The following is a 16055-nucleotide window of genomic DNA, read 5'->3' as shown; positions in this document are numbered from 1 at the left end:
TTAAATTATACATAATGGCCCATCTCTGCGAACCCTGCCTCTCAGGTAATGAGCATTAAGCTAAAATACCTCTGTTTAGCTCACAGGAAACATCCTGACCAGGCCCACCTGTGAATAACTGCTGGAGGAAGAAATTAACACCTCCCCTCCATAGGCTGATGGGAACCAGGAAGTGTTTGACTTTACTCCCTCCCCTTTTAGTATAAAAGAAGCCTGAATTCTAACTCAGGCAAGATGATTTTTGGGACACAAGTCCACCATCTTCTTGGTTAGCTGGCTTTCCAAATAAAGTTGTTATCCTTTGCCCCAACAATTCGTCTTTCGATTTATTGGCCTATTGTGCTGAGAGCAGTACGAGCTTGGACTCCGTAACAATACCACTCCTAGGTATGTATCTTCAGAAACATATTCATGTGTTCATTGAAAACATGTACAAGAATTCCATAGTGGCACTCTTTACAATAATCAAAAATTGGAAACAACCCAACTGTTATGGACTGAATGTGTCCCCTCATATTCGTATGTTGAAGCCCTAACCCTGGTGTGGCTATATTTGGAGATGGGGCCTCTAAGGGAGTAATTAACGTTAAATGAGGTCAGAAGGGTGGGGCCCTGATCTGAACAGGATCAATGCCCTTGTAAGAGACACCAGAGAGCTCATTCTGCCTCCCCTTCTCCCCCGAGGGTCTTTCACAGGAAAGACCACATGAAGACAAGCAGGTGCTTGTATACAAGCTGGGAGGAAAGCCCTCACCAGAAACAGGATCAGTTGGCACCTTGATCTGGGACTTCCAGCCTCCAGGACTGATAGAAAATACATTTCTGTTGTTTAAGCCACCCAGTCTGTGGTGTTTTATTATGGCAGCCCGGATTGACCATGACACCAAATGTCCATCATAATATGATGGATAAATAATTTGTAGTATGTGCACATAGGCACATCTTGTTTTATTGTGCTTGGCTTTAGTGTGCTTTTTACAAACTGAAGTTTTGTGGCAACCCTGCGTCAAGCAAGTCTATCAGCATCATTTTCCAGCAGCATTTTCTCTAACTGTGTCTCTGGGTCACATTTTGGTAATTCTCACAATATATCAAACTTTTTCATTATTATTATATTATTACAGTGATCTGTGGTCAGTGATCTTTGATGTTACTACTATGACTCACGAAGACTCAGATGATGGTTAGCATTTCTTTAGCAATAACGTATTTTTTAATTAAGGTATGTACATTGGTTTATTAAGTGTGCTGTTGCACGATATAGTATAAACATAACTGTTATATGCACTGGAAAATCAAAAAACTCGTGAGACTTTCTTTGTTGCATTATTCGCTTTACTGCAGTGGTATGGAACCAGACCCGAAAAATCAGAGGTCTGCCTGTACACTGCAACACTAATTATGAGAAAAAATAAACTATAATTACACTTAACAACATGGATGCACCTCTCATACCCCTCAGGGACCAGGAGCGCCCCTGCTCCCCCTGTCATTCTGAACCATCTCTTCTCCTTCCAGACTTGCACCCTCCCTCTGGGGACCCACACCAGCGACATGCCGGGCATACTTAGCAGCATCAACTTTCTGTCACTGCCCCTCAGTCCTGGAGATGTGGGACCCTGGGGCAGGGACTGCCGGCCACCTCATCCCCAGTCACTTCCCAGGGATTTGAATGAGCACTTCTTTTCAGTGGTGTCCCCAAGCACGCTTAATCCTTGCCCCCAAGTCGCTGTATGTCTGTACTTCATCATGTACCCCACGGGCTCTCTGCAGGTGTGTCTACCTCTGGCAGAACTGCATCTCTGTGCCGGGCTTGGGCTCAGAGTGGCTGATACACACTGGGAGATGGGGTCTGGGGGCCCCAGGCCTCCCGTGTGCTGATGGGAGGACGGAGAGAAAGTGTGACCTGAACTTGAGGGAGACAGCGGCATTACACCAGGCCAGGTGTGGGGCTGTCCTGCCCAGAGGGAGGGGAACACACTCCTGTGACTTACAGAAGCCACTTTATCTGATCCCACTCTCATCCTCTAGAACACAGATTTCTTCTTTTCTTTCCCGTTCACCTCACGATCTGAGATCCTAATGTAACTAGCGCTGTCTCCCTGCAATGATTCAAGGCTCTCCCTGGGGCTTCTCAGAAATCAGGGAAAGCACCTACATTTCGGGGTGGGAATGCCACCTGAAAAGGTGCCCCTTTGATACAATTCAGACAGTGTTCTTGCCCAAATTCTCATTCTAAGCCCCCTCCTCTTCACCACCACGCTCACCTTCTAGAAAATATGTCCCAGGGTTGGTCACTAATGTGTTCCCAGGTCAGGGAGAGGATGCCTTGGAAATCAGCATGTGTGGCAGATGACACTTCATTATCTTCAAAAACTTAAGCACTAATTAACTGCTCATATATGTCAAATAGGGCACCCCATGAAGCCAGGCTTAACCAGACAGAATCTGCTCCCATCAGACCCTAAGCCCTCTCCTCCAGGGGAGCTGTTTCCCCACCTTGCCCAGGACTCTGGACACAGGAGGGGAAGCACAGGGGTGTGAATTCGCCTGCATCGCATCTTTCATCTCGAAGTAATCTTGCACACTAGAAGTTATCCTTCATCTAGAAGGAATCTCCTACACCTAGAATTAACCTTTTGTGATCTGAGAATTAATGCCATCTTCAACAAGGCATCTTCCCTAGACATGCTACCTTTCATTCACATTTCTTATGGGAAATTTATCATTTTCTAAATATCAGTTCAGCCCACATATTCAGTCACACTTTGCACATAATTGAATTACAACAAGACTTAGTTATGTGGCTAGGGGATGGAAGGCAAGATTTTAGTGGTTTGATTTAAGTTTGGTCCTGGAAGTTAAGACTCTTACCCAGTTGACAGCATTCCTGGGGCTGTTAGTCAGCTGTGGCTACCGTGGAAGACCACCCAGCTATGGCAAATGCCAGCACCTTCCAGCCTCTGGAGAACTAAAAATGGCCCAGTGCTATTCTAACACCTCCAGCTGGATCCAGAATGGGATGCCCAAGATAAAGGATTTTTCGCAGGAGCAGTGGGATTGAGAATACGCTTCAAAGTTCCTCTTCCAAGCTTGCACAGCGTGGTAATTCACATCTCCCCACACAATGACTTCATTTAAGAACAGAAAAAATAACATGGGAATGAATACTGTGAATGTTAAAAAACAAAAACGAAATCTTGAGCTCCTGCAGAGACGAAAATCAGATGAACATCACTAAGGGAAGGCTGTGGTATTATGTAATGGTGAGGGGCCATTAATCACTTATTCTGCCTTTTCCAAGTAACATGATAACAGGACCACTTAATTTGGGTGGTTACCGCACAGTTTAAAATAAGATGTCATATGTACCACAATGTTCATTGCAGCACTATTTACAATAGCCAGGACACGGAAGCAACCTAAGTGTCCATCGACAGATGAATGGATAAAGAAGATGTGGCACATATATACAATGGAATATTACTCAGCCATAAAAAGAAATGAAATTGAGTTATTTGTAGTAAGGTGGATGGACCTAGAGTCTGTCATACAGAGTGAAGTAAGTCAGAAAGAGAAAAACAAATACCGTATGTTAACACATATATATGGAATCTAAAAAAAAAAGAAAATGGTTCTGAAGAACCTAGGGGCAGGACAGGAATAAAGACACAGATGTAGAGAATGGACTTGAGGACATGGGGAAGGGTAAGGGTAAGCTGGGACAAAGTGAGAGAGTGGCATGGACATATATACACTACCAAATGTAAAATAGATAGCTAGTGGGAAGCAACTGCATAGCACAGGGAGATCAGCTCGGTGCTTTGTGACCACCTAGACGGGTGGGATAAGGAGGGTGGGAGGGAGAGACAAGAGGGAGGGGATATGGGGATATATGTAAACGTATAGATGATTCACTTTGTTATACAGCAGAAACTAACACACCATTGTAAAGCAATTATACTCCAATGAAGATGCGAAAAAAGAAAAGATGTCATTTTGCTTGTCACCCATGAAGACACTTAGATGAAAGAAAACAATGGGACAATTCTCTAGCAGAAAGATAGGCACATTTTTGCCCTAAACATGACCCTGTGATTCCCTTTAATATCCCTGCCTTTCTGCAGCCACCCCACCCACCCAGGGCCACTGACCTCCCTTCTCTGGGCATCACTGTGCCGTGCACGTGCTTCTGAGATTTCCTCCAATGGGACTGTGATGATTTGCTCCTGGTCTGTCTCCCTTATGTTTCTGCCCATGCTCCAGACTTCCTCATCCACCTGGTACCCAACAGTGCACAGGGCTGTGTCAGGGGTGCTGTGGGAGGCCCCTACGATGGGCGCATCCCTCCTGAAGATTTCATCCCACACTAACTCCCATATTTGCATCCTTAGCCCAGACTGTTCCTGAGCTCCACACCCACATGTTCAACTGGACAGCAACTTTCCAAGTCTCACCAGGATCTCAGACTTTGCTTCTCCATCCCTCCAACCCCTCCGCCAGGGGTCTGCATCTCCGCACGGCACCGCCATCTACCCATGTGCTAAAGGCAACATTCTCAGGGTCACGCTCGACTCCTCTCTTTCTGCCATTGCCCCATCCAATCCATCAGCGAGACCTGCAGGTCTTTCCTCAAAACAGATCCTGCCTTCACATCTAGCTACTTCTTGTCACCTCCACTGCTACCCCCATGGCGCTGGGCTAATGCAGCAGCTACCCCCACCCCCCCGACCCCGCTCTTCCTGCTCCTTTTTCCTCTGCAGAGTCCACTCTCAACATGGCAGCCAGGACGTGTCAGTGTGAATCGAAACATGTCACCACCCCTTCTCAAAGCCCTCGCGGGGCTGCACAGCCTCCCTACTGTGAACCCCAAGGCTCAGGAGTGCTCCCTGGCCCCTGCTACCATTCTCTCACCTTCCTTTCCAACCCCTCCAGCCCTCACTCCATCCGCTCCCGCGTCCTGCCTTACTTAAATGTGCCAAGGCTTTGATGGTGTCCCATGGCTCATTCCTCCCTGCCCTCAAGAGCCCTGCCTTGTGCTCCCTCCCTCCACCTCAGAGCTCCTACCTCGTGGCCTCACGCCATATTGATGGCCTACCTTATCACCTTTCTTCCCCACTAGAACTTCATCTCCATGAGGGCAGCAATTTCACCTGCGTCGTTCGCAGCGATGGGACACCCAGCACCTGGATGGGGTGTCTGTGGAAGTGCAGGTCAAGCTTGCCTTGGCTGAATCTGTCTTGGCAGCTGTCTTGCCTCCGACTTTAAGATGGAAGGAAGTGAGGCTCCAGGGGGCCTCTCAGCTGACTTGGGATAAGGCGGGGCTGGGCTGACTCACATGAAAACCTGCACATCTTCGGGCTTCTCTGCCAGATTTGCTCCAATCCAACTCTCCTCCCGTGGAGACAGACTCAACACCACAACTCAAATGTGTCCCCACACTTTCTGACGTCTAGACCTCAGTGTCCCGTGTGTGCAGTAACTGCTGTATGCAGGCATGCCTCTGCCTTTGGATCCACGAACTCGCTGGAGCATCACACCATCTTATCCACACTGTGGGGGTGTCCCAAAGGGGTGCCAGATGTTACTTCCCAAACTGAGAGACCCATGATCTCTGCGTCTTCTTACGTGTGAATGCAGCAGGATAACCCGGTTGAGAAACAAATGCTTTCTTGCATTCTCATCTTCCTTCCTCTCTCAGGAGGTCAGCGGTTTTATGTCCTGAAAAATCTGGCCCTCCTGTTGTCCCTGACTGTCATGGGGTGGGAGTAGGTCATGCCCTCCGGGGTTTTAAGGCCCGAGGAGAATGGCACTCCCTCTCCTGTGGGAGGTGAAGCTTCACTACTCGATACACAGACTCCTCAAACAGGTGGGGCTGCCCACATGCCTTGGGGAGCTGGGGGACCATTCTGGACACCCGCCCTATGCCGGGCTCCAAGGGAGTGGAGCTGGGTCCCCGGGAGGGACAGCTGGACCATAGGCAATACAGGCCATCTTCTTGGCCCATTTTCTTTCTTTTCTTTTTTTCTTTTTTATAAATTTATTTATTTTATTTTATTTTTGGCTGCATTGGGTCTTCGTTGCTGCATGCGTGATTTCTCTAGTTGCGGTGAGCGGGGGCTACTCTTCGTTGCGGTGCGCAGGCTTCTCATTGCAGTGGCTTCTCTTGTTGAGGAGCACAGGCTCTAGGTGCATGGGCTTCAGTAGTTGCAGCATGTGGGTTCAGTAGTTGTGGCATGCGGGCTCTAGAGCGCAGGCTCAGTAGTTGTGGTGCACGGGCTTAGTTGCTCCGTGACATGTGGGATCTTCCCGGACCAGGGCTCGAACCCATGTCCCCTACATTGGCAGGTGGATTCTTAACCACTGTGCCAGCAGGGAAGTCCTTGGCCCATTTTCTGGACCACATGAGCCCTGGGTTCCCGTCCAGCCCCCAGGGAGGGGGAAGTCCCCCACCCTGAGGCCCTGGGACAGAGTTTATATTTCCTTCCAAATACAACTTGAATTATGTCTTGAACAAGTAGATATTTCTCATTAAAATTTTTTTGACATCTGTATTTCCATCTCCCATGAACACAGTAAATAATATTGATTATCAATGGTTGATTCACAACGATCCGAGCACTAATTACTGGATGGAGGAATGGACATGCTACACCTGGCCACACCGAGCAGCTTTCTCCCCACTGTTCCTCGGTGGAGCTCTGTCTGCCCCACGGAGAGTGACAGCAGGGCCCGAGGGGCGCAGCCTGGGCCACCTCCCAGCGCCTGGCCTCCTCACTCAGCCGGGGTGGGGGGCTGAGCGGGACTCTCTGGCCTCAGCCAGTATCTCCACCAGGATCTGGGCACAGAAAGAGCCTGAAGGATGATTGGGTCTACTGCTTAAAGAGAAGTTCAGAGAAGTTGATGGACGGTGGGGGCGGGGAGTGGAGAGGAATGAACGTTTATTCTGCCCTCTGTGATTTTCCAGTCCTCACCTCCCTGTCCTCGTGGAACCCTGACATTCAGATCCTCCCTGCCCGGGATCACATTCCTGAAGGCCGGGGCACCAGTCGGCCTCCCCAAGGCCTCCTGCGGCATTGACAGGGTGCTGTCCGCAGCCCCGGGTGGGCCACCTTGCTGTCCCTTCTCTCCATCCTCTTGGCACATGATGGAAATAAGGTACTGTGGGCGAATGTAGCATCTTAACTCCTTAAGTTTGGGTTTTTAAAAGGTGTTTTCCAAAATTGGATAGTTAGAGTAAAATAGCACCCTTTGAAAATGCTGGTCTGGAAGGTAAAATGTAAGTGACAAAAATTAATATGTGATCTATGGAAAAAAATAACAGAAAAGACCTTCCAAAGGAGCAAGGGCTCTTGCTGAGCATGACAAAGCTGGAGGAAAAGGCTGGCATGGTGGACTCCATGCCCTTTACCAGGACTCGAGCTTTATTTTTTATCTTTTAAAATATTTGTTTATTTATTTGGCTGCATCAGGTCTTAGTTGAGGCATGCAGGATCTTTTGTTGTGGCGTCTGGGCTTCTCTCTAGCTGTGATGCGTGGGCTCCGGAGCGCGTGGGCTCTGTAGTTGTGGCGCGTGGGCTTAGTTGCCCCGTGGCATGTGGGATCTTAGTTCCCCCACCAGGGATTGAACCCGCGCCCCCTGCATTGGAAGGTGGATTCTTAACCATTGGACCACCAGGGAAGTCCCAGGACTCAGCTTAAATGAGGCAGCAATTACCGGTGCTACTGGCAACGCTCAGGGCTGAACTTTGTCAAGGGCTCGGCTGCCGTACCCTTCAAGAGAAATTAGCTCATGAAATTTTTTCTTTCTTAACCTATACCAATTTTCCCTTCTCTATGAATAGTGACTCTTTGGTTTAAAATATCTCATCTGAATGACTCTCAAAGAGGCATCTTTAAAATAACCAGTCTCCAGAGGGAGGGCTTTAAGATTGCAGGTAATCTAGAGAGGCTGTTTTATGTTTGTTGATCAGTCAAAGACCTGGAGGTAAGACAGAGCCAGGTATGGGTGTCGGTCTCTGGGTTGCTTTTGGCAGCTGTGCAGCAGCCGAGAAAATGATTTTTCCCTGGTCACAACATCAGATCCAACACAGTTATCAGGATTGCGGATCCTGTTCTCAAAGCAAACACGCCACGGGTGAGGCCCCCGAGCCCTGCACTGAGACCTGACCGCCTGGTTGCCTAGCACAAGTAAGGCCCCACTAACCACCGTCCCCTCTTTACCTGTGTGGATTTTGTGGCCCCATGGGAGATGCACAGGGGCCTGAGAGGAAGGGCATAGAATCCTCTACATGCCTGTCTGAGAAACCCCTGAACATGTGACTGCGCAAAGATTTACAATGCAAATGATTATGAGTGAGAAAGGGGCCGCGCTTCTCAGGAAGAACCAACATCTGTTGCAGAATTTGTTTGGAACTAGTTATTTTATCCTTAGGAACTCCAAAGAAGACAAGTTTTGGTTTGCTCCCTGAATCTCATCCTCATCAGGATGTCAGAGAAACATCAAGGAGAGGGAGGAAACCAAAGTCAAGTTTTATGTTTCCTTAACCTGGAGGCTGGGGTGCCGGTGAGGGTGGGAATGGGGCTTGGGGGAGGGCAGGGGGAGGGCAGGAGACAGGCAGCTCGGTAGGGCACGTGCCATCTAACAGCTCAGTCTCACCAGCCCGGCATCCGTCTTCCCCAAGCCTTTGCAGACTGGAGCACTGAGGCTCAAAGAGGTCACCTAACCTGGCTGTGTCCACAGGAATTGACAAGGTCTCTTATTTCTCTCCAAGCACAGGGTCTTTCTTCTCTTTTGTTCCGCACCCAACTGGGGGGCAGGGATTGGATGGGAAAGGAGAGAAGTAAGGCAAAGCAGCCTGGGGTTCTCTTTGTAGGGGGGCTGACCTGGCCAGGCCATATTAGTGACAAAGGGAACACTCAGGAGATCTGGGCACCACGTGGTCCTCGCCCCACATCCACCGGCGCCAGGCTAGGGCCGGGCAGGGCCCGCAGGCACCCGAGCCCGACAGCGTGTGGAGCCGGATCGCTCATCCCTCTCGCTCCCGCCCCTCCTCCCGACCAGGCGGACCTGCCTGGGGGGTACTTACCCGCCTGCTCCAGAGCCACCATGGTCGCCTGCTCGATCAAGTCTCGCTCCACGAAGCTCCGGAAGTCCTCGCTGTACACGCTCAGGTCCGGCAGCTGGAACGTGTAGATGGGCATCTCCAGTGGGAACTGCTCGCTGCTGCACTCGCTCGCCACGTGGGACCGCGCCAGGGACACGATGGCCGAGCTGGCGTGGGAGATCCCGCGCGAGAGCCGCTTCTCTGCGGGGGTGGGGGGAGGGAGACGAGGAGGGTTGAGAGATGCGGGCCTCTGCATGCACACACGACACATCCCACACGTGTGCACACGACACACGCGCACACATGCTCACACACGTGCATGTACACACGACACACATCCCACATGTGACCATATACACATGACACACCTCACCCGTGTGCACACATACACGTACACGCACACATGACACACACGTGTAAACACACATGACACACTCATGTGGCACACATACACATGCACACACACACACACCACACACAGAGGCACACCCATGGACACCCATACACCCATTACCCCCCGCACCAGCCCTGCCACCCTCCCAGTGTTCTCTGCAGGCCTCCCTCATGCTGGGCTAACATCACCACAACCTGGCACATGGCACTTAGTCATGAAACCACTTAGAAGCAGGCCAAGGGTAAGTCCACCACACAAATATTCAGCATCCTTAAAGATCACCAGACTTGCTTCCTGGGTCTTAAGTTACATGGAATTCAGCTCAGCAGAGCTGCCCTCCTCTGGAATGAAATGCTACACGGGGGACTGCCTTTGTTTTTATGCATTTATATTTTTAAAGTGAGAAGCAATCCACTCGGCTTCCTCCACTGAGGCTTGTATTTTAAGATAGGTCACCTTTATTAAAGTTACTCTGATAAACACACCCCACACGAAGATTCCCAGGACACAAATATTAAGCCATTACATGCTTCTCTGCCTGGATTTTCTGTTGTCATGGCAATCTCAAAAAATGATGGTCTTATTCTGCCTAGGCTTTCCAACAAGGGATGAGAAGTGCAGTGTAGAATATCTCTAAAGTACAACAGTTACTTTACTAGGAAGGCGATCATCTGATCTAAATGTCACAGCCAAAAAGTAATGTATTTGAAAACATACTTGTTTTTTAAAGCCCTGTGCTTAATAGCTAAAGAATTCTTAAATATGTGATGTTAGGAATAGGTTTTTTTTTTTTACAATCAATATTTGTCATAATGAAGAACAAAAGCAAGGCAGCAGTCCTCTTTCAATTTTGCCCAGAAAACAAAATTCAGACTGGCATTTCAATGAATATTGTCTAAACCCTTTGGCAAATTCATCAGTACGTGTAACCACTTAAGCCGTACAGATTCCCACTCACATTAGCCTGCTCACAGGTCAGGTTCTGTGCTCTGCTGATGCCTCTCTGAGGCATGCTTCTGCCCTCCTGTGCTGGCAGGAAACCCATGCCCATGTCTTCATCCAGAATGGGAGCTCTATTCCCCCACATGCAAGAGCAGTGGACAGCACTGCTATTAAAGTAATTTTGCTAAGCAGATGAAAAACAAGAGGCTTCTGATCCTGGGGTAAGTTAGTTTTAAGTTCAAAGTTAAGTCTCAGAACCCTCACGTATTTGCACGGTACGTCTCAGAGACAGTGTCTGTCTATCAAACGGATAGTTTTGATTCACCTTCAATTTCATTCTGAGATGAATTCAAGGTGTTTAAGTATGTTGTATTTTGAAGAAGGACGAGAAGAAAGAGCAGACCAAACAGGCCATGCGGAAGAGGAGCCGCAGAGCACGTGGGCCAGCTGGTTGTCATGTGCCTGGTCCAGTTCCCCCAGTGTGGGATCAGAGGAGACCCCATGCCCCTCTGCCCCTCACAAGCCTTGCTGAGGTCACACCTCTTGCTTTCTGGAATCTGGGAAAGTAGGAACTGCCCCATCCTTTGGGACCCGATGGGTTGCTCAAACACCCGAGGTGACGTGAACCCGCACTACTCCCAACAGAGGCAATGTGCTGGGCGGGGTCATCCATACGCCTTCCTGACTTATCAATCAGCACCTATTGCCAATTGATGAGGACCTTGGAAACGTTGTGACCCACAGTATAATATGATGCTATTAAGCCGTTCCAAATATTAAATATTTGGAATCTTCACATGAAGGGAAAAAGTCTTTTTGAACTAAAAGTGAATTATGTTAAAGATCATATAACAAGAAACATACACTCCTAATTCTAACTCCTCCCAACTACCACATCCATGAATGCATATATGTAATCACACACACACACACACACACACACACACATACACACACATACTCACAAACTGATTCTCTAAACATGAATGCAGCAATCCTTCTTTTGGAAGTATAAATAAAATAAATAAAACAGGAATTACCATGTTCAAAGTTATGCCCCAGAGAAATACAGAGAGCTTTTAAAAAAATAGTGAGGGAATATACAGAATTTCCCAACCCTTGACAAAGCCAACTCAAACATCTATGATTTAGTGTAGCAGAGGGAACTATATTCAATATCCTGTGATGAACTATAATGGAAAAGAATATAAAAAAGATATGTACATATGTATAGCTGAATCACTCTGCTGTATAGCAGAAATTAACACATTAAAAATCAACTATACTTCAATTAAAAAAATAAAATTTAAAAACCCAAAACAAACAAAGAAACAAACAAAAACCCATCTATGATTTAGGCCAGGGGATGTGTATTAACTCTGTTTTCTTATTTTCTGTATTCTTGAGGCTCTGGCATCCAGGGCCTTCGTGAATGGGGAGAGGATTTCCCTACAGAATTAGCCAATTCTTAGAGATACCAAGGACTCACGCAGGAGCACATCTTTCCTATGCAAACCAACCAGCTCAGAGCCCATACTCTGGATCACCTCCTCTATCTGGTTCTTATACCAGCGAGCCATGTTCCTGCCCTAATTACCCCAGGCCCAGGTGCCAGACAATGAGAGATGGCCCCTATGCCCCAGAGAGCCGCAGAAATTACTCAAACTGGCCAGTCCTAAGTCTGTTTACCCTGCCTTATCTGTCCCACAGAAACACAATACAGGCTCCTGCCCTTGTTTTCCTCTGTCCCCTCGGCCTCCTGATCATCCCTGGTGCTTCCCCGTGTGTCCCTTCAGGGTGTGCCATGCCTCCTGTTTCTAGGGAACTGTGAGTATAAGAACCTCTTCCCCTAAGATAGCCATGTCCATGTCTGCGTGTCTCACTATACCTGATTAAAACAAATCCTGGGTATATTTTAAAGCAGGTAGACAAAACTTTTCTAAAAGGGACAGATATAAATATTTTAGGCTTTGTGGGCCATACAATTCTCAGTCACAACTACTCAACTCTGTCTTTGTAGCATTAAAGCAGCCATAGACAGTGAATAAATAATAAATAAATAAAGCAGCCATAGAGAGCCATAGACAGCAAATAAATAAATAAAGTTTTATGGGTTCCAATAAAACTTTATTAAAAAAACAGGCAGTGGCCAGATTTGCTTCATGAGTCATTGTTGCTGATTTAGAATTTAGAATATGGAGGGCTTTATTTTCAATTTTAGGGCACTGTGATTTCAGGAAGAATTCAATTAAAGGATATATAGATCTAATGCAGAAATTACAATTTCTATTTTATTAAAAATACGTATGTTTGTTCACAAGGCTCAGTTAATGAAATTATCTTATGATAGACTTCTCTTTTTTTTCCCCTTAAATAATATCTGATAAAAATCAGATAGCAGCAGGTATCAGTATAAGGCCCTGATTCTGGAATCTGTGTGAAAACAGAGAGAAGGATCCTTCTAGCCCCTTCCCTGGGAGGGTGAGATAATGGTTTAGATTGTTTGCCACTCGAAAAGGGCAGGAACTGCCAAGTTGTCAGCTCTCTGGATTTCCACTGCATGAGAGATGTCAGGAGGCAGTCCTGTGTGGTTCTGAAGGAACACACAGTCACAGAAGGCCTGGGGGAAAGACTGAACCAAATGATTAGAAGAGGTGGTTCCACCAGAGTCAGATCTAAGGGCAGAATGAAGGAGAACTTAAGAACAATACAACAAGATCGACAAGTCAGTGACCACACCTCAGCACCCTCTTCCTAACCCACCCAGGAAGCCCACAGGAGCAGAACAGTGGGAGTGGGCTGGGTTCCATGGGTGGGGGCTGAGGGCAGGTGTTCTGGCTGTGCCTTTCCTCTCCCCAGCTAGCCCTTGGTGGCTCACTGCCTGAACCATCACCACCACAGCATGGGCCAGCCCCACCTTGGCCAAAGCCAGCTGGAGGAGTGTCAGGGCAATGCTCATGCTCAGCTGGGACGGGGCACCAACCACGACAGGAACAGGTGGGCTGGCCAGGCCTGGAGCCTTCCCTCTTCTCTCCTACACCCCCTGTGAGCTGACAGTTAGAATAGAAGGTGGTAGCCCCTGCAAATGAGCAATTTCTAGAACAGATGATCTGAGAGGTTCCCTAAGGAATAAAGCCAACTGTGGGGAAGAGAGCCAGTGGAGAACATTTTGAGCCCATATTAAAGCATTCAGAACTCGCCAACTTGAGTGTGCTTCCCCCCATGCTCTCATTCACAGGAAGGCAAACCAGAGCCCATGCCTTTGTCCCTTTCCCCTGATACCACGACCTAAGATGGCTGGTAACTGCAAGGTGCTGTGTGTTCACAGGGAAAACTTAGGAAACATCTGAGCAGTGCAAACACAGTTACAGAAAGTCCACAAAGTACCCTGGGCTGGAATGCACAAGGAGGACATGATTTTAAAGTAAGCCTAGTAGATGGGACTTCCCTGGTGGTCCAATGGTTAAGACTTCACCTTCCAATGCAGGGGGTGCGGGTTCAAGCCCTGGTCAGGGAGCTAAGATCCCACATGCCTTGTGGCCAAAAAACCAAAACATAAGACAGAAGCAATATTGTAACAAATTCAATAAAGACTTTAAAAAAAAATAAAGTAAGCCTAGTAAATATGTTCAAAGAGAGAGAATATGAGAATGTGAAATAGTAATAATAATGAGAAAGGCTAATTTGGAATGAAATAATGTGAATGCTGATTAACAGAATGGATTCATGTGAAGAATAAATTAGGATGTTAGAAGAGCAAGTCAAGGAAATCTCTTAGAAGATGTGAAATTAAAATGCAAGAAGACAATGGAGGAATGGAATGGTTTTAAAGGAAAATAATTTGGACCCAGAATTCTTATTCCACTAAACAAAAATTTAAGTATGTCATGTAAACTCCTTTAGGTACTGACAGCATTAGGAGATTGATCATGCAAAAATTCTTTTAGAAAATAGTCTTAGAAAAAGTATTCTTTCAGCAAAAGATAAATGTGAGTAAATAAAGAAGTTGATTGTGGTCTAAACAACAACAAAAAGAACCTAAATATGTTTGAGGGCACATGGAGGCAGGAGGGAGAAGATAAAAACAAAGACACATGTCTTTTTCACGGTAAAATATAGTTGTTGATAAGTTTTAAAAATTAATTGGGAGAAAACCTAAATATAGGTTTTAATAGAACAGGGGTAAGTATAACATAAGGAGAATGTATAACTTTCAAACCAATTGAAAAATTTAATTAGCCAGAAAAGATAGAAAAGGAGAAAGATACATACAAAAAGCATGGCGAATAAAACACACAACATAAAGCAGCACAGATACGACAATAATAAAAATAAAGTAAGTGGATTAAATTCACTGCTTAAAAGACAGAGACTCTTGGATTGGATAATAAAATAATACCTGATGATAAATTACTTCCAAGAATCACATGTGATACAAAAGGATGAGGAAAGGTTGAAATAATGGCTGAAAAAATGTTATTCCAAACATGAACCAACAGAAAGGCAGAGTAGAGGTTTAACATCAACTAAAACAGATTTAAAGATAAAAAAAGGGACTTCCCTGGTGGTCCAGTGGTATAGAATCCATCTTCCAGTGCAGGGGACACGGGTTCAATCCTTGGTCGGGGAACAAAGATCCCACATGCCGCGGGGCAACTAAGCCCGCGCACCACAACTACTGAGCTCATGCGCCTCAATTAGAGCCCACATGCCTCAAACTACAGAGCCCACGTGCTCTGGAGCCTGCATACCACAACTAGAGAAGAGAAAACCCCCATGCCACAACTAGAGAGAAGCCCACTTGCCACAACGAAGAGCCTGCATGTTGCAATGAAAGGTCCTGCATGCCTCAGTGAAGATCCTGCATGCTGTAACTAAGACTCAATGCAGCCAAAAATTAACAAAAATAAAAAAATAAAAAAATAAAGATAAAAACAATTATGTGGGACAAAGAGACACTCTATATATTGGTAACAAAGCATATTAGAGCCAGATGACCTAACAATTATGGATACATATGCACCTACCAATATAGCCCCAAAGCGTAGTGGAAAGGATGAAGCTAAGAGAAGAAACAGGTAATGAATATTAAACTTTCTAACTCAAGTGTGGCTTTTCTAGACAACAGAGTAAGCATAGAAGAATAATCCAAGATAGAGATTCCAATGTAGCTTGAATAATAAGGCTGAGCTAACAGAAACAGACAACATTGACTCACAACAGTTTGGGAGGGTTGACCTAATGCAGTAGGAGAAGTGGAAGTCATTGTGTAAATGTTAAGAGGAATATTAAATTATTTCAGATCCTATGATTATATATTTAGAAAACCCAAGATATTCTCTGAGAACAAACAATTAGTATTAATAAGAGAACTTATGTAATGATTGGATAAAAGATAAATACACAAAAAGTAAGTTGCTTTTCTCTGTGCCTAAACTCTTAACAGAATGTGAATAAATGCAGTGGTATATGCAATGTTCTTGAATGGAAAAACAATATTACAATATGCTAATTATTCCTAAAATAAAATAAAAATCCAATCCAATTCCAATCAGAATTCCAATTTTAAGGTTACTATGGCAGAATAAGTATCCAAAAATAGTGAAAAAGTT

The 16055-nt window shown here is 46.2% G+C and overlaps 1 protein-coding gene across 1 annotated transcript in view; it reads right to left on the bottom strand.

Annotated features, from left to right (window-relative positions):
- Positions 1-16055, bottom strand: part of LOC133085010 (OTU domain-containing protein 7A-like) — a 188303-nt gene that overhangs the window by 76764 nt on the left and 95484 nt on the right. The window contains exon 5 of the mRNA XM_061181843.1: positions 9090-9308. Coding sequence (XP_061037826.1) covers positions 9090-9308 — 219 coding nt within the window. The remainder of the gene's footprint in view (positions 1-9089; positions 9309-16055) is intronic.

Source organism: Eubalaena glacialis, chromosome 2 (genome assembly GCF_028564815.1).
Source record: "Eubalaena glacialis isolate mEubGla1 chromosome 2, mEubGla1.1.hap2.+ XY, whole genome shotgun sequence".
Lineage (NCBI taxonomy): Eukaryota > Metazoa > Chordata > Mammalia > Artiodactyla > Balaenidae > Eubalaena > Eubalaena glacialis.
This window is presented reverse-complemented; position numbering and strand designations above follow the sequence as displayed.